General features: G+C 42.9%; 1 protein-coding gene across 2 annotated transcripts in view; it reads right to left on the reverse strand.

Annotated features, from left to right (window-relative positions):
* Positions 1 to 315: 315 nt before the first annotated feature.
* Positions 316 to 27251, reverse strand: part of tcf25 (transcription factor 25 (basic helix-loop-helix)) — a 75693-nt gene continuing 48757 nt past the window's right edge. Inside the window, exons 15-18 of one of the 2 annotated variants that reach the window (XM_056278210.1) lie at positions 20934 to 21024; positions 15935 to 16014; positions 15600 to 15675; positions 316 to 681 (exon numbers count right to left, since the gene is read on the reverse strand). In XM_056278210.1, the coding sequence (XP_056134185.1) occupies positions 514 to 681; positions 15600 to 15675; positions 15935 to 16014; positions 20934 to 21024 (415 nt within the window). In that variant the 3' untranslated portion in view covers positions 316 to 513. Of the gene's footprint in view, positions 682 to 15599; positions 15676 to 15934; positions 16015 to 20933; positions 21025 to 22089; positions 22489 to 27251 lie in introns of those variants that run through there. The other variant, XM_056278211.1, reaches the window with a different exon arrangement.

The raw sequence follows: 27251 nt of genomic DNA on the forward strand, positions 1-27251 counted from the left end.
TCAAGGAACTGACTGTGCACTTGCTGCCCAATATATGCCACCCCTTGACAGGTGGCACTGTAATGAGATTATCAATGCTACTCCCTTACCCGTCAGTGGGTTTAATGTTTTGGCTGATTGGTGTATATTTCCGCAGGTTCAGCTCCACTTGTAATCGTCACAAAATCACTAGTTTAAAATAATCATCCCTCTGAGAAGTTGGCAATGTTCAAAGATATGAAGTGGACGTTCCCAGAATGGCATTCCCCTTTTGCCTAACCAAGCTCCCTATGCTCACTACTAAAATGGAGGACTGCAACAAAACTATGAAGACAATTTGACTGCACAATGCAAAGTTATTTATTTCCCTTGACTTAACATACTCTTAGAGTAAGCATTTTTTTTGTGTGTGTTTACCTTTTGAATTTTGGCAATTCAAAGATATGTCGCAATCCTGCTATCCCATACCGTGTCATTGTAGTATACTCAATTCCTTTAGCTGTACATTACATACTCAAACCACCCCACCCCCACTCAGTCCCATTCCTCTTCATCCCTGTCGGGGTTGTCTTCTCTCGGCGGCTCTTGAAACTGGATGTTGGCCAGCATGTCCCTCATTGCCACCATTAGACGGTTCACTTCCTGGTTCAGCTCCCGACCGGCTCGAGCCACCTCCATATCATCCTCCTGCCTCTGTCCACCCTGAACAGAGATGATGGAAGATGTCAATTCATTTGCAAATATCCATTTCCATTTATTGGGTATGTTGCCGTTTTGCTTTAACTTTTAACGTTTCCTACCACACTTGTGCATTACTAATTTTAAGGGGCCTTTTACACCAGGTATTAACGTGTCTTGAGTGAGCAGATTGTATTGAGATATGGGTTAACTGCATAAAAAATACAGGCGCAAATGCACCCAGTAGGCATTGTTTGCCCTTTTCACTCCATTACCCCACATAATTCCCATATACCTCATTTTGATAGAGTGAATAGCAGTTTGCCTGAAAATGTATGAAAGAGGATAAAAACTGCAGAAAAAACATATGGTGAAAAACACACTTTGATGGAGAAGATGGACACTAAGAGAAATTCTCATTCTCAGCTTGGTCTTAATGTAAGCCAAATGGCTCACTTCAGCTACGGATAAAATTTTACCAAAAAAAATAAAAATAAAATAAAAAATGTGTGTATGTATATATATATATATATACACATACACACACACACACAGATGCAGGGAAAACAGTTTAAATACATAGCAGTACAAGCCTGTTTCGTGCATCGCCACTCATCGGCTGCTAATGTGATTCAACAGACAGTTTACGCTGCCCAGCGCCACGCCCCCTAATTTCGGTGGACAGCAACCAATCAATCAGAGGAGAAAACATTTAAACTATAACAACCAATTGGGTAGGTAGTTGCACAGCAACCAATGGTGGCACGAACCAGGCCTGTTCTGCTATGCATTTAGACTTTTTTTCCTGCATCCGTATTGATATTCCGCTCATTAGTTGAGCACTTCTATCAACACCATTGACGGTTTCGGGGTGGGGGGTGGGGATGCTATTATGAAAAAAGCAAATCACGTTGGTTCACATCACTATAATCTATAATCTTCAGATCGCATACCGGGCAATTCTCCACGTTCTGCTGCCGAACGCAGTAGCCCAGCTGCAGGCAGATGCCATCAAGCCACCGATTAATGCTCGAGTTTTAGATCGACGGTTAAACAATGACTTACAGCTAAGCATGTAATGCAACTACACGTGCAATGCACACTACAAAGTGATGCAATATTCTTTTGAGTTATTTTTTGCACAAGCCAAATTGGAAATAATGAAGCAAAGCCCTTTTTTTATAGGCGGCAGTGATAATACCCTCCCCGGAGCCAAGCTGGATGTTGCGTCAGTAACTCTTTTGATGCCAAATCACAAAAACATCAGAGGAGGATATTATCTGATAATGTTCAATTCATCCAAGTATTCATCAAGCGGGAATATTTCAGTTTTGCGATATACAGATAGGAGACGTGTGACAAGGAACGGGTGAAGAAAAAACCCCCAACATAAAGTGTCTTGGCAAGGCGTTGGGCCACCATGAGCCTCCAGAACAGATGCTCCTTGTCATAGATTCTACAAGTCTCTCAACCCTACTGGAGGGATGGACGCCATTCTTCCAAAAGAAATTCCCACATTTGGCGTTTTGATGATGGTGGTGGAGAGTGCGTTGGTCACGTCGGTCCAAAATCTCCCACAGGTGTTCCGTTAGGTTGAGATCTGGTGACTGCGAAGGCCATAGCATATGATTTACATCATCTTCATCAAACCTACCAGTGACCCCTGGTGCCCTGTGGATGGGGGCATTGTCATCCTGGAGGAGGCCACCCCCATCAGGATAGAAATGTTTCATCATAGGATAAAGGCGGTCACTCAGAATAAATTTGCATTGATTTGCAGTGACCCTTCCCTCTAAGTGGACCCAAACCATGCGAGGAAAATGCCCCCTGCAGCATAACAGAGCCCCCTGACCCCTTCAATTTTTGAGTGAAAACAATCAGCTGTAGAAGAACATTTGAACCTACTCTGTCCCCACAGCGTGGACTTGCACTTCACACATAACCCCACAGTAGGTCAAATGAAACAGGCTTAGGAAAGGGTAACATTCAGAGGTTTAAGTGAGCGCCTAACGCGTCCTCATGAAATGCTTTAACCGGCACTACATCTAGGCACATCATTTAAAAGGAACACTCATTATGTCCGCGGTGGTGTAGCGGTCTAAGCATCGGCTTTGTGTCGATGCAGTTGCCCACTGGGGACCGGGGTTCGAGCCCAAGTCTCGTCAGATCCGACTATGGCCGGACTCGATGAAGCAGCAATAATTGGCAACGCTGTCTTCGGGAGGGGGGCGGAGTCAGCTTGTGTTCGTCACATGAACGCGTCTCTGGGTGTGTGGGAAAAAGCAGTAGTTCGGCCTGGAGTCGCCTTGTCACGGAAGTGGCGAGGCGACTCCTTCGAGACTGCCGGCCGGAGAGATGCAGTTGGCGAACACATGCAGTACGAGGGTGGGTGTTTGAACTAAAATAGGAATCGATTGGCCACTAAATTGGGAGAAAAAGGGAAAATTCAGAAATAAATTTAAATTAAAAAAAAAAAAAGAACACCCACAGACACAAAATTGTCAGGTTCAGCTGTTTGAACTTCAAGGAACATCCTGCTGATTTCGCAAGTTTGAGCCCATTTACTAGTCAAGTCAAGTCAGTTGTGTTTGTATAGGGCATTACCACAAATTACAAATTTGCCTCTGGGGGGCTTTACAGCAATACAACATGCTGTCTTTAGACCCTCACATCGGATAAGGGACAACTCCCTAAAAAACCCTTTAACAGGGAGAAAAAACAGGAAGAAACCTCAAGGACAGCAACGGAGGTGGGATCTCTCTCCCAAGATGGACAGATGTGCAATGGATGTTGTGTTTACACAATTTACAGAAAACAACATTGAAAGAGGATAACAGAATTATAATGGAATTGTAAGTTATATGAAGAATATGATGAGGAGGATGCCAAGCAGTGTCCAGATGCCACCGGACCAGCCTAGGACCTGAGTAACGGGACCACCATCACCATGTAGACCTGACAGGAGGACAGACTAAACATGCACACAGGGGAGACTCACATCACACCACTCACATACGTGGGAGAAGAGACAAGAAAAAAAAAAAGTCACACATCGGAGTGAGAGAAGGATACAACATTGTAATAGGATAACAAAATTTTACGGATTTATAAGATATATAAAAACATGTGATGAGGGTGATGCCAAGCAGTGTGTAGGTGGCGGCCACCTGGGAGACCTGGGAGGACAGACTACACATGCACTCAGGGGAGGCTCACATCACACCATTCACATACACAGAAGAAGAGAAAGGGGATGACATCATTCAGAGAGAGAAAAGACAACAGTTTGCATTAGTCAATGTTATTAAAGGTAGAAACAAGTAGGATTTTCCTAAAAAAATCAATGTATACACCCTCTCAAACATCACTTATGATGTGTGGCGGTGTCTGTATCGGCAGAGACCCTGTCCTCTGCCTGTATTTTTTTATTTCTCTTATTTTGCTGTACAGGACCTTTCTGAGAGTTAACCTTTGGGCAGCGGGACTATAAAAATGTAGCGACCAGTTGCCAGATCGAGATCACAAGCACGCATCCAAGAGGAAGCTATGACAATGGCGGACACAGCTTCGAATAGACGCAGGTATAGCGAGGCGAAAGGCCAAGCTGACAAAGCTCGTCCCAAAATGAGAGTGAATCCCAGGTTAGCTTTCAACTGCTGGTGAGCACTGGGACATATTCTGACATCTGCGGTGTTCAAGGCTAGATTATGGCCCGGGCATGCCAGGCCAGTGCCCCAGGGCCCCGGACCATGAGGGGCCCCAAAAGGTCAGGGGTATTGTGTTCACGTATAGTAGGGTTCCCCAATCATACCCTACAAGGGACGTTTGTTCCAACCCTGCATCGCAATGCAGGGCCCAAGCTAGTCTCTACTGATGCAGGGCCCCAAGCCTGCACCAATGTTTAGTATTGTTTGCGTAGCCTATCTGACAGGGCCGGGGCAATGGACGTGCATGCCCCGTGGCCCCCTGGTGGGTTAATCCGACCATGGCGGTGTTCTAGTGTCGTTGAGCTGGGGGGAGGAGCCAACTCTGAATGTTCTGTTTGCAAACCGCAACAGAAAAATCCTACCTTTAAATATCTTTTTAATACAAATGGTATGAGGTGGGAACGTTTTATCAAACATTTTAAAAACACTAAAACAAGTTATTTGTTGGCCTGCATCAGTCTAGTCTGTTACCCTGACACATTTTCACTGATGATATCATAATGTATTGGTGTTTGGGGCTTATAATGCAGCTTTCAACAATGAAGAGTGTTTCCTGTGAAGCACTGCTTATGGAAGAGCCATCAGTACCAATGCTGTAAACAACTTTCTTCACATTCGTGAATGTCGTTGTTGTGCAGCGAAAGCAAAAAATACTGGATATACTTAAATTGCTTTTACATGGCGTTGTGTAAAGAGGTCATATGCTTTCACTGCTTTGATGTTTTTCCATTTACAACTGCTTTAGGGGATTTATGGGTACTTCGACGGGATGTCTATATCAGTCAAGTGTGTGTGTTTCGATGTTTTCCTGCTTCCCTTTTTTCACTCTGATCTGTCACAGCTATTGCGTAACCTGCAACAACATGGGCCTACCTCGGGAGCCCTTCCTGGAGAATGGGACATGGGATCAAAAGGCAGACATTTCAGTGTACAGTGTTAAACAGCACGCGTAAGCATGGATGCTGGAAAGACTTTAACTATGTTTAGTTTAGCTGATCTGAATGTTGTGGGACTTCGAATATGACATCTAAGAAACTCTGCTGACAATTTCCCAGGGTGGCATATTTTCTGTCAGTGGTCTTACAACAAACAAATGTGTTCCTTTTGTTCACATTCTCTGATCATCAGAGGACAATGTACCTTATTTCATGGTCATTACTGGAAATGTCCAATTTTCCCTGAGTATTATTTTCAGTTTTTGCCATCGTGCACATAAGTTATGACATGATTTTACTCATCAGCTTCATTGTTTAGAACTTGGACATGGACCACCACTAAACACAGCTTTACAACAGCGTATGTACAATTCAACTGAACACAAGCATTAGACATGTTTCAACAAACCCAATTTAATCCAATTCGTCGTCGCTGGCATCTCTCGTGTCTGAGGATCCATTCCAAGAGATTAAGGTGTGTGCTTGAAACGAAGATGGGTTAACAGTCCAAGGTGAGAATAGAAAAGACGGGAACAGCATGGACGGGATAGTAGGGGGTGGACCCTTTCCTGCAGCTCTCTGTTCTTGGCGGATTTTTTGGCAACGATGCTTTTATTCTGCATAGGCACGTTTGTCAGTTTCAGCCTTGATGGAACCAGCCAGGCAGGCAGCTCTCCAGTGTTCTCGATTTTCCGCTACTTTTTCCCAGTTCTTAGGGTCGATGTTGAAGGTGATCAGCGTTCCCTTGATATAATACTTCTCAGTTTTTGCTGATGAAAGCATTCTAGTTTACGGATTTGGTCCAGGTCCAGGCTTCACAGCCGTACAGGAGGGTTGAACGAACCACTGCACAGTAAACCATGATTTTAATTGATGTCTTGAGATCACAATCACAGAAAAAACAGTGAGAAAGTCAGCCAAAGGCAGTGTAGGCAGCTTTCAGTCTGTTGGTGATATCCGGTTCTAGACTGCACGTTTCTTCGAGGATTCTTCCAAGGTACTGAAAGGATGGAACTTGATTTATAGATTGGCCATGGATGGCGGTTTGAAGCGGAACTCCTGGAGTATCTTGAGGCACAACAGCAAGCGTTTTGGTTTTCTTGATGTTCACAGAAAAGCCAAACCTTTTGTAGGCCTGAACAAAGGAGTTGGTGATCGACTAAAGACCTTCTGGAGTCACGGTATGAGCAGCATTATCATCAGCATATTGAAGCGCGATGATGAAATTGGTGGATGTCTTGTTCTTAGAATTCAATTGCTGGAGATTGAACAAGCTGCCATCGAAGCGGTAACGGATGTTGACTTTACCGTCTAGTGATCGATCTGTCTTCTGCAAGAGAGCAGCAAGGTGCATGGAAAATAACGTAGGCGCTAGAACACAGCTTTGCTTTACTCCACAATACATGTGGGAAAGGCTCGGAAAGGGTTCTATGCAAACAGACACAGCCTTTCATTTCATCATGGAGGGCGCGAATCATCTGGATGAAGTGGTCAGGGCATCCAAATTTGAATAGCACGTTCCATAAAATGGCTCTCTGAAGAGAATCAAACGCTTTCTCGAGGTTGAAAAAGATGAAAAACATTGTCTTCTGTTGTTTTCTTGCCTTCTCCATGAGCTGTCATGCCACAAAGATCAGATCAGTGGTTCCTCTGTGGGATCGAAAACTGCTTTGGGATTCAGGGAGAACTTCTTCGGCCAAGGTGGTGAGATGATTCAGAAGGATCCGCGACAGAATTTTCCCAGCTGTTGAGAGGAGGGAAATTCATTTGTAATTGCCGCACACTCCTCGGTCCCCTTTTTTGAAAATGGTAACGATGTTTGCGTCGCTGAAATCAGCTGGGGTGGTCCTGGTTTCACTGATCTGCAGGATGATTTCGTACAATTGCTTCAGAAGAGGTAGTCCTCCATACTTGTACAGTTCAGTTCGGCAGAGATTCCGTCAGGGCCAGCCGCTTTGTTGTTGTGCATCTGAGCTGTTTGAAGATCCTTGGCGGAAGGATGTGCAGACATCCACGGTTTTTGCGGCAGTGTAGGTGGACCATCAAGACATTCCGGAGACGCTCGTGATGGTTTGCAGAGGAGCTGGTGGAAGTGCTGTTTCCATCATTGACTGATGGCTAAGTCGTCCCTCAGAATTGTTACATTGTCCTCAGCTTTCATTGGTCTTGGTGCGGTCTTGGTGGGCACGTAGATGGCACGGGTAGCAGAGAAGAAGTCGTGGAGGTGGTTCTGGTCTGCAATAATTAATTCAATTACATAAACAACAAATCTAGAATCAAAGGAATTGTGTATAGGTCAGTGCAATCCTCATAAGAATTGCACTGACCTATACATAGGAGAAACCAAACAACCACTACACAAACGGATGGCCCAACACAGAAGGCCAAATTCCTCAGGACAAGACTCAGTAGTCTATCTACACCTAAAGGAGAAGACACACTCCTTCGAGGACAGCAACGTACACATTTTGGACAGGGAAGATAGATGGTTTGAAAGAGGGGTGAAGGAAGCCATCTATGCGAAACTGGAAAAACCATCCCTCAACAGAGGAGGAGGTCTGCGACACCACCTATCTCCCACTTACAATGCCGTCCTTTCATCTCTACCCAGGAGACTCAAAAGCTTAGCCTCCAAGAACAAAAATCGGTCACCAACGGCTCCAACGACTCATGACCACTGAATGGAGCACTAACGAAGTCGAAACTAACACCTCCAACGACTGTCGTTGCTAAACACCGGGACACAAAAGAGCCATTGACATCAATAGCTCTGATAACGACTGTCGTTGGGAAACATCGGAACACAAAAGAGCCATTGACAGCAATAGCTCTGATAACGACTGTCGTTGGGAAACATCGGAACACAAAAGAGCCATTGACAGCAATAGCTCTGATAACGACTGTCGTTGGTAAACATCGGAACACAAAAGAGCCATTGACATCTATAGCTCTGATAACGACTCCAAAGAGGCTAAATATCTGAGTCTCATCACCAGCCAGTCAGACTAGCTTGGTCTAGTCAGAAAGGCGCGAACTGATGAAGCCTCTTGGATGAGAGGCGAAACGTCTTCACGGATATATAACCAAGTCCAGTTGCACTTGATTCAATTCCTTTGGATAACCATGACCTGGATGAATGAGAGCATTCACATATAACAAATCTAGAACTGAAAAAGAAAGGGCAGATTAAAAGATATTATCTAAAATATCCAACAATTGTATTACTGAGCTACTTTCTGGTGTAAAAGACAAGACTGATCCAGGCCAACAAAACATTTAATTTTAGTTTTTTTTTTATTAAAAAAAATCCCCCCCCCTTTTTTTCCCTCCCCAGTTGTACTTGGCCAATTACCCTATTTTCCAAGCTGTCCCGGTAGCTGCTCCACCCCCTCTGCCGATCCGGGGAGGGCTGCAGACTACCACATGCCTCCCCTGATACATGTGGAGTCGCCAGCCGCTTCTTTTCACCTAACAGTAAGGAGTTTCGCCAAGGGATATGTAGCGCGTGGGAGGATCGCGCTACTCTCCCTAGTTTCCCCCCCCCCCAAAAAGGCGCCCCGACTGGCCAGAGGAGGCGCTAGTGCAGCGACCAGGACACATACCCACATCCAGCTTCCCACATGCAGACACGGCCAATTGTGTCTGTACGGACACCTGACCAAGCCAGACATAACACGGGGATTTGAACCAGTGATCCCTGTGTCGGTAGGCAACGGAATAGACCTCCACGCCACCCAGACGCCCCATTTTAGTTTTTTTTTAATAAAAGTTTTGATAAAGCTTTTCCACCTCTTATACCATTTACATTAAAAAGATTTAATAACAACTGAGGTTGCATTTACTATTCTTTTCCTGTCAAGTCAATCCTTGTGTATATATCTGAAGATTGTTGTGTTGTAGTGTTGTTATTCTGTTAAGTACACTGAGAGAGCCACAAAACCGAAGTCAAATTCCATGTATGTGCAAACCTACATGTCCACTAAACATTATTCTGATTCTGTAGTTATGTTTTATGATGGTCTGTAAAGTATTTTGTAATTTGTTGTTAGAAAAGTGCAATAGAAAGTTAATCATAATATTATTGTTTATCAAAGGAACAGTCTCAAAGCAATAACAATCTCAGTCTCAAGCTCAGAAAATCTTATTAAAACGCCCTGCTGCTTTTGGACGAGAACTATTTCAATAGTTGATTCTTTTTTATTTATCTAATTTTTATTAAGTATAATCATTTCCACTGAGTGTTACTAAAACTGTCAGTATGATGGTTAGAACTCTTCTGCATTATCAAACATGTTGGGGTTCTACTTTTCAGCCTTAAATGACCATACCACGTTTTTACATGTTTTAGCCCGTTTTTGAGGGGCCGCCTCGAATGTCAGGCCAGGGGTACTGGTGGTGCAGGAAGCCAGACCACTGGCGGAAGGAGTGCCTTTAATGGAGGTGGGGCAGGTGGTCTGGGTTCTTGGCCCATTAGCCCCCTTTGCCCGGTCTAGATGGGCTATACAGTGTGCTGTTCGGTATGCAAGAGAGTATATATATCAGGCTTTGGTGGACACAGGCTGCATGCAGACCCTGATTCATCAAACTAAAGTAGTAACCTAAACTAGTAACCAGAAAGTAACCTGGCATTGACTGTGGTGTTTTTGATGTCATTGTGTGGAGTGCGGGGTGGTGTGTCGAGGGTGTCTGGCTGGGAGAGCTAGCACTGGATCGGCTGGGACAGATTGGTCTGCTTGGTGTGGTGGGCCCAGGGACCACGGCTCCTGGCAGGAGTTGCACCTGAGGAGGAAACACCGAGGGCGGTCTGACAAGACGTGGAAGCAGGGCAGGCTAAGCTAACTGTTAGCCCATGCAGACCAGCAGTTCTGACAGTCATCCTGGCTGGTGTTCGTTACCTCGGACAGTGATTTTTTTGTTTAGTTTGGATATATGTGTTAGTTTGGATATATGTGTTCTTGTAGTTCTTTTAGTTTTTGGATGTGTTTTTGTCTTTGTGTTGCACTGCTAGGGCTGGGGGGAAACGGCATTTCATTTCATTTCATGTACAATAGTACATGAAATGAAATGACAAAGTGTTCCTTATCCCTGATATGTGGGGCGGCACAGTGGTGCAGTGGTTAGCGCGGTCGCCTCACAGCAAAAGGGTCCTGGGTTCAAGCCCCAGGGTAGTCCAACCTTGGGGGTTGTCCTGGGTCATCCTCTGTATGGAGTTTGCATGTTCTCCCTGTGTCTACGTAGGTTTCCTCCGGGTGCTCCGGTTTCCCCCCACAGTCCAAAAACATGTAGGTCAGGTGAACTGGCCATACTAAATTGTCCCTAAGTGTGAATGTGTGTGTGTGTTGGCCCTGTGATGGACTGGCGGCCCATACAGGGTGTGTCTCCCCCAGCTGCCGCCCAATGACTGCTGGGATAGGCTCCAGCATCCCACAACCCCAGTTGGGATAAGTGGCTTGGATAATAATAGTTCTCATCTAAAACCAGTAAGGCATTTTAATATGACTTTCTGAGACTGAGATTGAGATGGTTATTGTTTTGAGACTTATCCTTGGATAAGCAATACCATTATATAAACATTCTATTGCCCTTTTCAAACAACAAATTACAAAGTACTTTATAGAACATCATAAAACATAAAACTACAGCAAAACATGGTACAAGAGGTGGAAAAGCTTTATCAAAAAGTTTGGAAAAAATAAAACTAAAACAAATTATTTGTTGGCCTGCATCAGTCTAGTCTGTTACCCCTGACACATTTTCACTGATGATTTCATAATTTATTGGTGCTTTGGGCTTATAAAGCAGCTTTCAACAATGAAGAGTGTTTCCTGTGAAGCACTGCTTATGGAGGAGTCATCAGTACCAATGCTGTAAACAACTTTCTTCACATTCGTGAATGTCGTCATTGTGGAGTTGTGCAGTGAGAAAGCGAAAAAATACTGGATATACTTAAATTGCTTTTGCATGGCGATGTGCAAACAGGTCATATGCTTTCACTTCTTTGATGTTTTTCCATTTACAACCTCTTTAGGGGATTTATGGGTACTTCGACGGGACGTCTATATCAGTCAAGTGTGTGTGCGTGTTTCGATGTTTTCCTGCTTCCCTTTTTTCACTCTGATCTGTCACAGCTATTGAGTAACCTGCAACGACATGGGCCTACCTCGGGAGCCCTTCCAGTAGAATCGGACACGGGGTCAAAAGGCAGACTTTTCAGTGTACAGTGTTAAACAGCAAGCATAGGCATGGATGCTGGAAAGGCTTTAACTGTGTTTAGTTTAGCTGATCCGAACGTTGTGGGACTTTGAATATGACACATCTTAGAAACTCTGCTGACAATTTCTCAAGGTGGCATATTTTTTGTCAATGGTCTTACAACAAACAAATGTCTTCCTTTTGTTCACATTCTCTGATCATCAGAGGACAATGTACCTTATTTCATGGTCATTACAGGAAATGTCCATTCTTTTTAATATCCGAGTCTTATTTTGGTAGTTTTTGCCATCATGCATACAAGTTATGACATGATTTTGCTCATCAACTTCATTGATTAGAACTTGGACATGGACCCCCACCTAACACAGCTTTACAACAGCATCTTACAGATACAACTGAACACAAGCATTATTTCAACAAATCCAATTCAATCCAACTATATAAACCTCAAATTTGGAAGTGAAAATGAAAGTGCAGGTTAAAAGGTATTATCTAAAATGTCCAATAGTATCAATGGTTGATACATTGCTGAGCTAGTTCCCGGTCCAATTTGCAGGAATGACCATGGCCTATACTTACCGTAGGTAGTAGCACCATTGATAAACTACCTGGCTGGATAGGTTGTAGATAATGGAAAATCATGTACACAGTCTAACTTGAGACACTAGGTTTTTGCTGTTACTGTTATTGAAAGGACAGCTTTAACGCTTTTTTGGTCACCCTGTAAGACTCCCGTTGTAAAGCGGTGACCAATGGGAGTCCCATATCCAAAATCTCATCTCATCTCATCATCAGCCGCTTCTCCGGGGTCGGGTCGTGGTGGTAGCAAGATAGGCAGAGCACTCTAGATGTCCCTCTCCCCAGCAACGCCCTCCAGCTTCTCCTTGGGGATCCCAAGACGTTCCAAGGCCAGATTGGACATGTAGTCCCTCCAGCAAGTTCTGGGTCTAACCCGGGGGTCTCCTCCCAGTTGGGCGTGCTCGGCAAGCCTCCAAAGGTAGGCGCCCAAGAGGCATCCTAATCAGATGCCCGAACCACCTTAACCGGCTCCTTTCAACACGAAGGAGCAGTGGCTCTATTCCCGACCTCCCTCCAGATGTCCAAGCTCCTCACCCTATCTCTAAGGCTGAGCCAAGACACCCTACAGAGGAAACTCTTTTCAGCCGCTTGCATCAGCAATCTCACCCTTTTGGTCACTACCCGAAGGGTCGGAATGAAGATTGACTAGCAAATTGAGAGCTTTACCTTCTGGCTCAGGTCCCTCTTCACCACAACGGTCCAGTACAAAGTCCACATTACTGCTGATGCTGCACCAATTCGCCTGTCAATCTCCCGCTCCATCCTACCCTCACTTGTGAACAAGAACCCAAGATACTTGAACTCCTTCACTTGAGGCGACAACTCATCCCCAACCCGGAGGGAGCAATCCACCATTTTCTGGTAGAGAACCATGGCCTCAGACTTGGAGGTGCTGACTCATCCCGGCCATTTCACACTCAGCTGCAAACCGCCCCAGTGCATGCTGGAGGTCACGTTCTGATGAAGCCAACAAAACCACATCATCTGCAAAGAGCAGAGATGCAATTCTGAGGTTCCCAAAATGGACACACTCCTCACCTTGGCTGCGCCTTGGGATTTTATCTATAAATATCACAAACAGAACTGGAGATAAGGGACAACCTTGGTGGAGACCCAGATACCTACCGAAAACATGTTTGACTTTGTGCCAAGAATGCGGACACAGCTCTCAGTTTGGTTATACAAGGACCGGATGGATTGCAGCAACTGCCCCAAAATCTGTCCAAAATCCCCATAACCAACATGTATGATGACAAAAACAAAAACAAAAAAAACAAACAAAACAAAAACAAAAAAACCCCCCCAGATTTAAAAAAACAAAACAGAACAGGATTTTCATTTCTTTCTTTGTTTTTTTTTTCCATTTCATGGCTTTGCCTAAAACAGTGACAGTTACATGCAGATGACTAATAGGGATGCACAAATTTCAATTTTATATAATAACACCCAAGTTGTAAAAAAAAAAACCCCAGAATTTTTCCTTATCTTTCTTTTTTTCATCTCATGGCTTTGCCTGAAAGTTAAATGCAAGCGACTAATAGGGATGCAACAATTTCAAGTTTTCACAGGAGCTACAGAATCCAAGTAGGATCTTGAAGAATCGGCCTATGATGAGTACTGATCTGATCCATTACTTTTACTGAGCAGTGCAGACTTGGACCATTAATTTGGACCTATTAATTGCTACAGAATCAGTTGCATCCATGTGCCAAAATGCAGTAAATCGAACTGTTTTGCTTTTATTTATGATATGTTACTTGTGGCTTTTGGTGTCTGCTTTTAGTCAAGAGTAAAATCTCTTAATCCATTTTAGCCTGGTATCATCCCAATACATGATACCAGTATCAGTATCGGTGCATCCCTGGCAACATACATACATACATACACAGACAGAGAGATAAACAAGCAAAAACACCAATCAGAAGATATTTGAAAACGCAAGTAAGCCCAAGGAGGAATTCAGCGCTTATTAGTTCTATGAAACCCATTATGTATGTTAGCTTGTAGATTTTCCCTGAAATAAACAAGGGAACAGATAGCATATTGTCTCTTCTGTTTAGACCCCCTGGGCCCATCAGTGTAATCCATTATTAGATGTGAACCACCTCATGAACCTAGCTTCTAACTCACTCACAAACTGACATGACAGTCAGTGTCATTGACACATTTGGGACGACTTCAAAAATGTAAAAAAAAAAAAACATGCTGTTGAAAGATGTTAAAGATTTTGCATTGGTTTTTTCTTTCTAATTAACATCACAATTTTCATCATTGGTGGGAATATTGGCAAAAATATATTTTTTCCTGCACCTCCATCAATATCCTCTCTTAGCCTCTTCCTCGTATTCTATCACTTGCTATCTTGCGTGGTTTCATTCGAGGTAGGATTTCACAGAATCACTACCAAGAGAGATGCAAGGTACGACATACTCTATCACCTTTAGTGTGCTCAAACAAATAATTCTTTTAATAAAATTTTTTACACGTTTTTATGTCTCAGCTTTTGGGTTGTTGATTAGCTAAAAACTTCATTCAGATGAGCTAACTTTAGCTCTGTTGAACAGCTACAACACCATGTAAGCTATTTTCACAATGTCAGTGTTAAGCTTCCAGTCAAGATATAATGTAAATAATATGTAGTGTTAGCTACTCATTTGAAAATGTGCAGTCTAGGCCAACTTACCTTGATGCCTGCTCACTAATCCTGGTGTGGAATCCCAGATAAATTGAATCAGTTCATCTGGACACAGTATTTAGTGGAGGAACGGTTCATCACTGAACTAAGTGAATTTTTCAGTCTCAGCTGACTGCAGGGATCCCCACCCTTATAACAGTACCATTGCATAATGACTGAAACTGGCGATTTAACACTGGTTTCATATGCAAATTGCTGTGACCATGAATTAACCTTAATTATAAGGTTGGGGATACCTGCAGTCAGCTGAAATTGATAAAGTCACTTAGATGAATGATGAAACATTTCTCCCATTACATCTTTTGTCCAGATGAACTGATTCAACTTTTCTGAGACTAGGCCTACTTCAATTTACAAACTTAAGACAATAATCCTTTATCATTCTGTTTACAGCAAAGTCACACAACAGTTGTACTTTACACCCACGACACTGTGTCCTTGTTAAATATAAGACTGGATCGTCAAATCGTCATCGTTCAAAGTTTCATCAAAATTGGGCAATCATCATTAAGACATGGACAAACAGGAAGAAAAACAACTAGCAAGTAAAAAGTGCGCTTACAGACGAGTTTGTCCAAAGCGAGACGTGGCAGAATGCAGTGGTAAAGGCATAATTCTCCAGATGTTTATCAAAATTTGATCAGTGGTTAGCACCTGAATGATCAAAATTGATATATGGAATTGATAGTAAATCAATAATCAGACCACTTTGGGCCCGTTGGAGGGATTGTTTGTGAAACACTGATGAACAAACAACTGAACAAAGCTATGATTAGATGGATGGAGGCCAGTCCATACCCTTTAAACACTCACCTGAAAGTTGAAATTTGGCAGCAAAGTACGGAAAAACAGCGACAATGTACTCTCATTGGAACCTGCAACACTCTGTCTACACAGGTGCATAAAATAGCCACAAACACAACACAACATATACACACACACAGACATACAAACAAATGCAATTAAAGGGACATTCGATAAGCCCAATATGTCAAATCTTATCCTACCTAGGATATTATATATGAATTATATGAATTAAAAAACTACTTTTCTAAACCCTGTTAGGGTATATTATTTTCTATAATATATTGCATGATTGTATCATAACTTTACAAGTCATTTTTTAAGTCCTGAGCAACACCAGCTACCTTTCAGGTCGGGTGTAAGATGTCACAGACTCCAATGGAGGGAGAGGGTCGAAGCCCATCAAAGGCTGAGCGGTCACGTCCTGAGGGGTAAAAGAAATGAGTAAATTTGGAAAAAGAGTGACATGAATGGTCAGAGTTCACAGTCCTCTTCACTTAAAGCCTAAACCATATAGAATAAAACAACACAGGTGCCGCCAAGTATTGATTTTAACTTAATGTGCTATGGTTTGAAAGCAGGTCAGACTCCCTGGCACCTGGGAGAAAGTCTTGCTTTCAATGTCCAACAGTGAGTCACTATAGGCACCAGTTAAAGGGATAGTTTGGATTTTTTGGAGTGTGGTTGTATGAAGTATCTATCCATAATCAGTGTATTACCTACAGTAGATTGCGGTCGGTGCGCCCGCAGTTTGGAGAAGCAAGCAGGAGTATAAACAGGATTAGCAAGCAATGTACTGCTGTGGAAGGGGCCAGAAACAAAATATGTGTTTTAGCCACCTAAAAAAGCTGCACCTAAAAAATAAATAAAATCAATATCTTCACAGCTTTATCTTGCTGTCAGACAGCTCTGTTTTGGCACAACATTTTCTCAACTGCAGAACTTCCGTATTCCTACACATAAGCTAACTGCTTATGCTAACTAATCTAACTGCTAGCTCATGCAGACCGGCATTTCCGATAACACCGAGGGCGGTCTGGCGGCGGCCTCGCCTGATGTTGACTGTTGGTGTTTTTGGTGTCGTCGTGTTGAGGGAGGGGGGGTGTGTGAGCTGGCGTTGGATCGGCTGGGGGAGCCTGGTCTGCTGCAGCCGGTGGAGCCGAGGAGCACGTCCCCTGCCTGGAGCTACGCCCAAGGAGGAAGCACCGAGTGCAGTCTGACAGGATGCAAAAGTGAGGCAGGCTAAGCTAACTGCTAGCCCATGCAGACCAGCAGTTCTGACAGTCATCCTGGCTGGCGTTCGTTCTCTTGGACAGTAATTTTTTTTTATAGTTTGGATATATGTGTTAGTTTAGATATATGTGTTAGTTAGTATGTGTGTTCTTGAAGTTCTTGTAGTTTTTGGATATGTGTTTTTGTCTTTGTGTTGCACTGCTGGGGGAAACAATATTTTGAAGTGTTCCTGATCCCTGATTTGCGCAGCTGTACCACGCACTGTATCACGCCGCCCACAGATCAGCTGTTTGGGTCCGAGTTTCAGCGGGTTATGAAAGAGACAAAAAATGCAAGAAAATAAAAATGAGTGATGATAACAGCAACAAATAAAAACCATTCACTGTGGAGACAGGATGATAACTTTATGAACCAGAGTATACAGAAGAACTTTTGCAGATACAGACTGAACGGACTGAAAGAGTGAGGGGAAGCGTCTGTCTCAAAACCGGAGGCCAAGAAAGAGCCCAAGCTACCTGGTGGTGCAGATGGGTAAACTGTAAGCCCTTGCCCACGGACACGGAGACCTACTGCTGCCATGAGTGGGACTTGGTTACAACACAACTTCAGGATCTTTCTGAATCAGAGGACGCCAGCCCCTCACATACAGTCTGCATCACTGACCATCCAGAGTTCCCTGCCTTCCTGGATGCTACGGTCTTGTGGACCTTCTTCAATTTTCCGAAGATTAATTGGAAAAAACGTCCCAGACCAGAGGGGCCTGATGACAATTAAGTTTTTGGCTCTCACGACATTTTATTGCATAATGATATACATATCACCATCTACTGATATGTATATAAATGCAGGAATACATCTAATTTCCAAATATTTGTAATAGACAGATCGTGGAAGTACATATCATAGTAACTGTCCCTATTTCATATTTTATATGTGGATATCAAACTGTATTTATAACATTTATTTTATGATGGGAAATAAAAAGCACACTGTAATATTGAAGGGAATTTATAATGCTCTTCTGTAACCATTTTTAACAATAATCCGTGTGTTATGCTGCATATTATTCATCCATCCATCCATCCATTATCCAAGCCGCTTATCCCAACCGGGGTCGCGGGATGCTGGAGCCTATCCCAGCAGTCATTGGGTGGCAGGTGGGGAGACACACTGGACAGGCCGCCAGGCCATCATAGGGCCCACCCACCCACCCACCCACACACACACACACACACACACGCACACACACAAACACACACACACACACCTGGGGACAATTTAGTATTTTTAAAAATAATAATAATTATGTTTATTGGCCATGCAAATAATAACTGACTAAAATATGTGTTCTCTTTTGGTTCTGCTTCAGGCGATTCAGGCTTGTTGCTTACTGGGTTGTACTTGAGTGTGCCTTAAGGGGACTACAGCTTGGAAAAGGCAACAAGACAGTTTTACCATCATGTGTAGTGAATAACAAAAATAACTTCAGGCTCGCTGAGTGAGACAGCTTCGTAAGTTTGCAGGTCTCACTTTTCGAACTTGTAAAATGAATGGTGCTGCCATTACAACTGTAATCTCACCTCAGGATTAATGGATAACTCGACCAAACAAACCCGTGATTTGATACAGCCTGCATCGCCCTCTCCGTCAATTCAAGATAATAAGGGCACAAACTTCTCTCTACTGGACTCGGACACCCCCAGCAAACACAGCCAGTTGCCGGTATGCAAAGTGCCTGCCACTCCCAAGGACATAACCTCTCATCTGATCAACATTTCTCGAGCTATTCCTGATTTAAAGGACTCTGACTGATATCCAGGAAGATGTAAGTGCCATGGGGGTTGCTGTCACTGCAATCCAAACACAGATTAGAAGTTTAAAGGTTACCATCTCCAGAATGGAGAGCGAGTTTATTGGGCTATCTAATTCGCTCACATCGCTCTCAAAAAGAACTGATATCATCCAGTCCTGCATGCACAACGTGAGTTCAATCAACTAAACAAAGACAAGATCCAAAATATAGCAGACCTGGTTGCTGAACAGGAGGATTATACATGTAGATCTAACCTTAGATTAATCCTCCTCCCTGAAGGAGAGGAGGGAAGCGACACAATTGGTTTACTCCAGTGTCAACTCCCTATATGGCTCCCTTCGCTGTCGACAAGAGGAATTATGGAGATGAAGTGGGCCCACATGATTTATTCTATGTCCTCTGCTGATAAAAAACCTTGACCATTTTTTTCAGACTACTCCGTTACACTGACAGGAAGGCCATACTGGATGCTTACCGAGCTGCTGGGAATTGCTGCTGTTTGCTGATTTTTCCCTATACACCTCAAGAAGCAGAATGGCTTTTCCTCCTGTTATGAAAGAGCTGCAGAAAAAGAGGAGTACAGAACTTCCTGCTGTACCCTGCCAAGCTAAAAGGTCTCCAACAATAGGGCGCCCGGGGCCCGGGTATTGTAGCGGTCTATTCCGTTGCCTATCAACACAAGGGTCGGCAGTTCGAATCCCCGTGTTAACTCCGGCTTGGTCGAGTGTCTCTATAGACACAATTGGCCGTGTCTGTGGGTGGGAAGTCGGATGTGGGTATGTGTCCTGGTCGCTGCACTAGCGCCTCCTCTGGTCGGTCGGGGTGCCTGTTTGGGGGGGAGAAATAGCGGGATACTCCCACGTGCTACGTTTCCCTGGTGAAACTCCTCACTGTCAGGTGAAAAGAAGCGGCTGGCGACTACACATGTATAGGAGGAGGCATGTGGTAGTCTGCAGCCCTCCCCGGATCGGCAGACGGGGTGAAGCAGCAACCGGGACGGCTCAGAAGAGTGGAGTAATTGGCCAAGTCCAATTGGGGAGAAAAAGGGGGGTGGGGTGAATAACCGTCTCAATATCAGTCCATGTGTATGAGAGTTTGTGGGAAATGAAATGGAAGGACATACCACCTACTGAGGCAGTGGATGGTATGTCCTTCCTCGAGCAGTTTCATTGACAGTTGATGATTGCTTATAGTATGAAACGGGCTTGTACTGTCTCACAGAAAATTTACTTGACCAACTGAATTAACTTTGTTAAAAGAAATACTCAATGGTAGGGAAAGTGCTCAACAAATAAGGATATATGACCGCGATCTACTGTAGGTAATACACAGACTATGGATAGGTATCTCATACAACCCCACTTCAAAAAAAAACAAAAAACAAACTATCCCTTTAACTCCTCTCTGTGGTCCCTGTAAACCTCTTAATCACGTCTCTCCGACATTTCTAAAAGAAATCAGTTATTTTGGGTGCTATTTTTCTACATTTACTGTGTCCTGACATTACTTAACACCAGAGGAATGCAATGATTATTATTATTATTATACTATTATTGTTATCATCAGATGTTCTTCAGTTTTCTTGATACAGTTACCAAAGAAAATTAAGTGTGGGAGAAAAGTTAGACCATGGGAGAAGAAAAGTGGGGTAAAAACAAGGACTCAGCCAGCCACTGACTAGTCTTGTAAGGCGACTAATAATTTTCATTCTGGGATATAGAAAGAAAATCTGAATCATTCAGTGAAAAAAAAAACTTTGTGATGGAATAACCTCAGATCAGCTGCAATAGCTGGGGTTGGTTCCTTTGCAGAGATAACATCGTGAGTGGTTTATTTCAACCGTCAGTCCTCTTATCAACCATCGTTCTCAAATTTTAACAACATTGGATTTAGGAAACGGTAGGAAGCGAGGGGTTGACAAGAACACATTTTTTTTTGGAGAGCTAAAGGCTGAAAACTGAAGATGATGCATGTACTGCGCTACGTTTTGCAGAGGGGAATAAAACCTAACTGCCAGCCGAGATGCTTTTTAAATGTAATTGTCGTGATGCAGTGGAGTTGATATTATCTCAGTGGAGTTGGATATTGCATTTCTAAATCCATCGTTTTTCCCAGTCCGTCTGACATCCATTACAGAATAACTGCATTAAGAGCTTTCGAAATGTTAAGAACTGCCAATATTTAAAAAGAATGGATTCCCTGAAATCTATGAAATCCTGTGAATGACCTTCAGCATTCAGGTGTGCACAAGAATGAATTGTAGTTGTCAAAGGACGGCTGCTGGTTGTGTTGCTCACCAGAGGCAGAGTTGAGATGGCTTCTTTAATCTCAGACAGCAGGACGTGACGGTGGATGTTTCGTGGTGCACACTGGTACCTCTGCTTTCTCCTGGGTCAAAAAAAAAAAAAGACGTGTCAAGGTTTTCTGACTCAGTATTCTTTATGATGACATGCCATTTAGTAGTTTTTTTTTTTTAATGTACTGACATAATGTACATGTTAAAGGAATGAAAGACCCAATAACTAAAACAGAAGCAGAAAGGAAAAGAAGAGCCGGCAGGATTCTGTTCAAGGCTTATGGGCATTTAGTTGCATAAACCGGGGTCTTTATTGCTACATGGATTCATCACCTATTTCCTATAGAAGTCAAACCAATGAAAACTATAAATCGGCTATAAACGCAGGGCTACACATAGCCTTCACAGAGATGTTCAGCTAAGCATGTGGCTGGCATCTGGGCGAAGTCAAATGACATCTGCGAAGTCATACACCCGCACAAAATCATATTAACTGTGAGGGCTTGTGTTGCATAGCTCATGTGCTTACCACAAATTAAATAAGCATCGTGCTCATGTATGTAATGCCCTCTGCCCAAAGGAACTGTTCACTGTGATTCCATAAGGATGACGCAATGATGGGGCAACAGTGGTACTGGACTGGTATCAGTTCATTAGAAAATATAAACAGGGGTTTTGCGTTAATCAGCAGCATGTGTTGAAACAAAAATCCCCAAAAGCCTGAGCTACAGATTAATTACGTGAAATGAGAATATGGGGCAGCCCTGTGATGGCCTGGCGGCCTGTCCAGGGTGTCTCCCTGCCTCCCGCCCAAAGCTTCAGCATCCCTGCGACCCTGGGAGCAGGATAAGCGGTTCGGATAATGGACGGATGGTACCGCAAATGATTATTCATGTTTTTTCTCCCATGCATCTCATAATTTAAGCTGCAGCAGGTACTCTTTCTGTGCCAAAGTGTGTCCATCCATGGACAGCCAAATTGGCTTTTCATCGACACACAGGGACAATGAACTTAGCGCTGTATGTGAAGTGGTTGTAAACCACAATAGACAATTATAATAATGACTAGAATACTCCGGTACAGTTCTTCAGACAAGTGAGAACAGTTTTATTTTTTATTTTTATATATATACTTTAATGATCCCTGTAGGGAAATTATGCTCTGCATTTAACCCCTCCTAGCTGTGTAGCTAGGAGCAGTGGGCAGCCATTGTGCAACGCCCAAGGACCAACTCCAGTTTGTCTTGCCATGCCTTGGTCAAAGTCACAGACAGGAGTATTAACCCTAGCATGCGTTGAAAAGGAGTCAGTTGACGTGGTTCAGGCATCTGATTAGGATGCCTCCTGGGCGCCTTCCTTTGGAGGTTTTCCGGGCACGTCCAAATGGGAGGAAACCCCGGGGTAGACCCAGAATTCGCTGGAGGGACTACATGTCCAATCTGGCATGGGAACGCCTTGGGATTCCCCAGGAAGAGCTGGAGGGCGTTGCTGGGGAGAGGGACATCTGGAGTGCCCTCCTTAGCTTGCTGCCACCACGACCCGACCCAGGAGAAGTGGCTGATGAGGAGATGAGATGAGATGAGAGATATATAGAAGGACATAGCTCTTTGTGAAGCCGGGGCCGCGTTGGAAGGATCAATCCCAGGGTCGACTAAGAAGTTAAAATCCCCCCCAAGGATCAAGATGGTGTCTTAAAAGTCCAGCAAAGTAGCCTTGATTGTATCAAGGAAATCAACACTGAAAATATTAGGGGTGTATATTGAACCCAGACAGATTTTTTATCTATTTAACATAGCAATCACATAGCAGAAACTCCCATCACTGTCTGAGCCAGAGGCTCTTAATGATATGTTTAGTTTCCTTCTGACCAGACTCAACACCTCCCTCCCCCCTTACTCTTATTTGGGGCCGAGGAAAAAGCAACCATCTTACACATTTTGTTCTGGAATCTTTTGATATCGACAGACTTTAGGTGGGTTTCCTGCACAAAAGTGATGTCGACATTTTTATGTTTTAAATATTCCAGGCACTTCAGTCTTTGTACTGGAGAATTCAAGCCTCGCACGTTCGAAGTCATGAAATTAAGACTGACCATAATTTTCTATGACTAAGAAAGCTTGCCAATACATCACAAGTACTGAAGGCCATGTAGACTAATAAAAAGACACCAAGACAGAACATGAAATACAGAATGAAATCCCCGAAGTAGCAACATGTTACAGTATACTAACATATGTGTAATCTACTAAATAGCAGTCTACTATCAATAAAAATCATATCAATAAATTTCAATAGAAAATATCAATCAAATATCAATAAAAATATAAAATATCAATAAAATCAATATCAAATAAAACAATATATATCAATAAATATCAATATTAATAAATATCAATGCATCATATAAATCAATATCAGTAAATATGAATAAAAGCAATCTACTAAATAACAAAAATTTAAAAAAAAGCCAGTATGCCAGGGGAGGCCCGAGAGGTAACTGGAGAATAACATCATATTAGGACCCCTCGAGTACCCTGACATAAGGCAGGGATGCTCATTTCGAGCTCAGTTTGCTAGCTTGGGAGAAAACAAAAGGGGGAAGAAGAAAAAAAAAAGGAAAAACTTTTTTTAACTTAACCCCCTTCCTCTTTTTTTCTTTCTTTCTTTAAGTCCCTTTCGTGTATAGGTCTTCCCAAATGGGGGGGGGGGGGTTATTACCCGTAAAGTTAGAAAAACACATCTGGGAATCTGAATCTCGAGCTAGAAAATGGCGTCAGTTCAAGCATACAACTGGAATTCAAATAATACAATCCACACAGACGTTGACCTGGGATGACCTCCAAGGTTGGGCTCCAGGGTTCGAACCCAGGACCTTCTTGCTGTGAGGCGAAAGCACTAACCACTGTGCCGCCCACAGATGGATCAAGATATAAAAAACACAATATAGGTAATTTAAAAATAAAGAAATAAAATGCTACTGGATGTTTTATTATGCCATGTTCAAGATTTTTAGACATAAAAAGTTAAATCTGCTTACTGATTTCAGTCCAAACTTTAAGGGCTGTTAGATAAGTACGTGTGCAAAAGCTGTAAATTATGAACCAATAGTGGGTGCCATGAATATCAAAAATGTCTCTCACAATTGGACTGACCAAATCTAATGAAGATTTATCACACATTGATTAATTGTCTCTGGTCCTTTACCCATGAGGGCTAATGATGAGATGTACAGTAGGTTCACCTCAATGAACCGCTGGCTGGCTCGTTACTGTAATGAGCAGGGATTTGGTTTTGTTGATAACTGGCCTTCTTTCTGGGGCCGCCCTTACCAGCTGAAAGCGGAGGGCATTCACCCTACTGGGGACGGCGCCGCTCTTTTGTCTAGCGATATAAATAGCTGTTTACGTTTAGTTTGACACTAGGGACTTGTCATTCAGCAGGTCACAGGTGATTAGAGAGCCTGCTAGGTTTGAATCTAGCGCAGATGTCAGACTGACAGCTTGGTCTATAACACCGAGACCGTCTCGCTACCCTATTCCTCCCAAGCTGTCCTCTCCTAAATGTGTGAATCACAATAATCTAATAATTATTCCTACCACTGGTGGTGGTGAAATGTACAACGAAGCACCTAATAATCTACAAAACCAAACATCTAATGTTATCAAAAATGTGAACAGACATCATTCAAAGTGTAGGTCTTCAAAATTATCAACTACTAACACAAGGTATCTAATTCCAATTAACATTTCCTCTAGTGGTAGCTGTATAGCTCTGCCTACTACTGATCACTTCAACAAGATGATTAAATTTCGTTTCATAAATATCAGGTCACTGTCTACTAAAGCCTGGACTCTGATCCACCTGTGCTTCTACTACTGGACCTCAGTGATCACTGTTATACTATTAGACAGAATAAATTGCAATTTTTGTGTCTCTGGCTTAGCGCTCTCTTGGCTTAAGTCCTACTTATCTGGAAGAACACAGTGTGTCTGCTATAATAATATTACATCGAAATTCTCTGACATTAAATATGGTGTACCTCAGGGCTCAGTTCTCGGCCCTCTATTTTTCTCTACATTTCACCTCTTGGCCAAATTATACAGTTATGGAATACATTTCTATTGCTATGCGGATGATACTCAGCTGTATGTGCCTATAAGGGCTGATGATCGTACTCAAAAGACTTAAAGGCCTGCTTGGCTGATTTAAAAAAAATGAGTGTTACTAAATTTCCTGCTTTTAAATTTGGATAAAACTGGGATGCTGATTGTTGGCTCTGCTAGACACAGACACCAATTTGATCAAGTAACATTAACAATCGACATCTCTGATTTCACAAAGTGTGGCAGCCAAAAATCTTGGTGTTACATTTGATCCCGGCCTTTCCTTTGATAACCACATTAAAGAAATCACCAAGACTGCCTTTTTTCACTTAAATAACATAACTAAAATTCAGTCTTTCCTGTCCATGTCTGATGCAGACTCTAACAAATGCATTTGTTTCATCCAGACTTGATTACTGTTACTGTAATGTTCTGTTTTCAGGTCTGCCACATGCTGCAGCTAGAATCCTAACTAAAAGTAGAAAATTTGACCATATTACACCAATCCTTGCCTCCCTTCATTGGCTTCCTATCCATGTTAGATCAGACTTCAAGGTGCTTCTGCTGACTTATAAAATCCTAAATGGACGTGCCCCATCATACCTGTCTGATCTCCTTAAACTGTTCATTCCATCTTGAGCTCTCCGCTCTCAAAATACAGAGCTCCTATGTGTACCCAAACTTAAAAAGAAGCCAGCTGGTGGCAGGGCCTTTTCCTATCGGGCCCTGTTCTTTTGGAATAACCTGCCTGCTGCTGTCAGACAATCAGTCTGTTGAGTCCTTTAAATCCAAACTTATAACTCATCTTTTTGCCTTAACCTACAATTGATGCCTTTAAATTGAGTACTTCACGACCTGAACTGCATGGCGGGTCGTTTGTGTCTCAACGAATTTACCAACCACTGTTCTGCCGACGACACTAGAGTATAGATTATTGACTATTGCAATTTTTTTCTTCTCACTCACGTCTTTTCTCTCTCTCTGAATGCATTCTCCTTTCTCTTCTCCTGTGTACATGAATGGTGTTGAGTCTCTTGTGTGCATGTGTAGTCTTGTTCTCCTTCCAGGTCTACATGGTGATGGTGGTCATGTGGCTCAGGTCATAGGCTGTTCTGATAACATTTGGACACTGCTTGGTGTCCTCCTCATCCTATTCATCCCATATCCTTTAATTCCATTATAATTCTGTTATCCCCTTTCAATGTTTTACTCTGTAAACTGTTTTATTCCGTACACACAACATCAACTGCACGTCCCTCCATCTTGCAGAAGAGATTCCTTGTCCGTTGCTCTCCCTGAGGTTTTTTGTTTTCTATTTTTTTCCTCCGTGTTAAAGGTTTTCTTTATTTAGGGAGTTGTTCCTTATCTGATGTGAGGGTCTAAGGACAGGATGTTGTTTTGCTGTAATGCCACCTGAGGAAAATTTGTAATTTGTGTTATTGGGCTGTACAAATAAAACTGACTTGACTTCACTTATTCATATCTGTGCAAAATAGCACTCAGGCTGAGGGCTGTTGACATCTCCAGTCCAGCCGAATCCATAAGACCGGTAACTTTCATGATACTGTCTACTGAGTTTTTTTGTTCTCTTTTCTTTAGGTGGTGGGTCGTTTGCACTGGTAGTTAGTTGTGGAATGCTCCGCAAAAGAAAGTAATCTGTTTTCCCCCTCGTGGATTTCTCTTTTTTTAATGTTGTTATCCTCCTTCACACTGGCTATCAATCAGGCATTATTTTTCCCCCACCCGCACTCCGGGAAGACCCACCCCTACTCTTCCTCTGATAGACTAATCCTAACGCTAACCCCACCCTAACCCTAACCAATGGAAGCAACTAGTACTAGCCAATTAGAGGCAGAGTTCCCAGAGTGGGGGTGAGGAAAAACAATAAGGCATCAATCAGGGCCTTTGATGTGTCACACTCTAATAATTCCCACCATCCGGCAACAGCGCAAATGGCAAAAACTGGGGTTTGCTTTGACATAAAATTTAAAAAAAAATTTTTTTTTTTAGGGTATAGCGTTTGCCTCTGTATTGGGAATGACTGCGTACAAAGTACTGATATAGTAAATTAAAAATCTTTACTTTTTTTATAGTTGTATATTGCAACAATAATACTACATGGTTGTCACAAACTCCTATGGCACACGGAAACCAATGGATTAGAGTATTAGAAATCCTGCTGGTCTGTATGTAGTCTTTCCGGCCACCAACTGATGT

The sequence above is a fragment of the Lampris incognitus genome, chromosome 4, assembly GCF_029633865.1.
Source record: "Lampris incognitus isolate fLamInc1 chromosome 4, fLamInc1.hap2, whole genome shotgun sequence".
NCBI classification, from domain to species: Eukaryota; Metazoa; Chordata; class Actinopteri; order Lampriformes; family Lampridae; genus Lampris; species Lampris incognitus.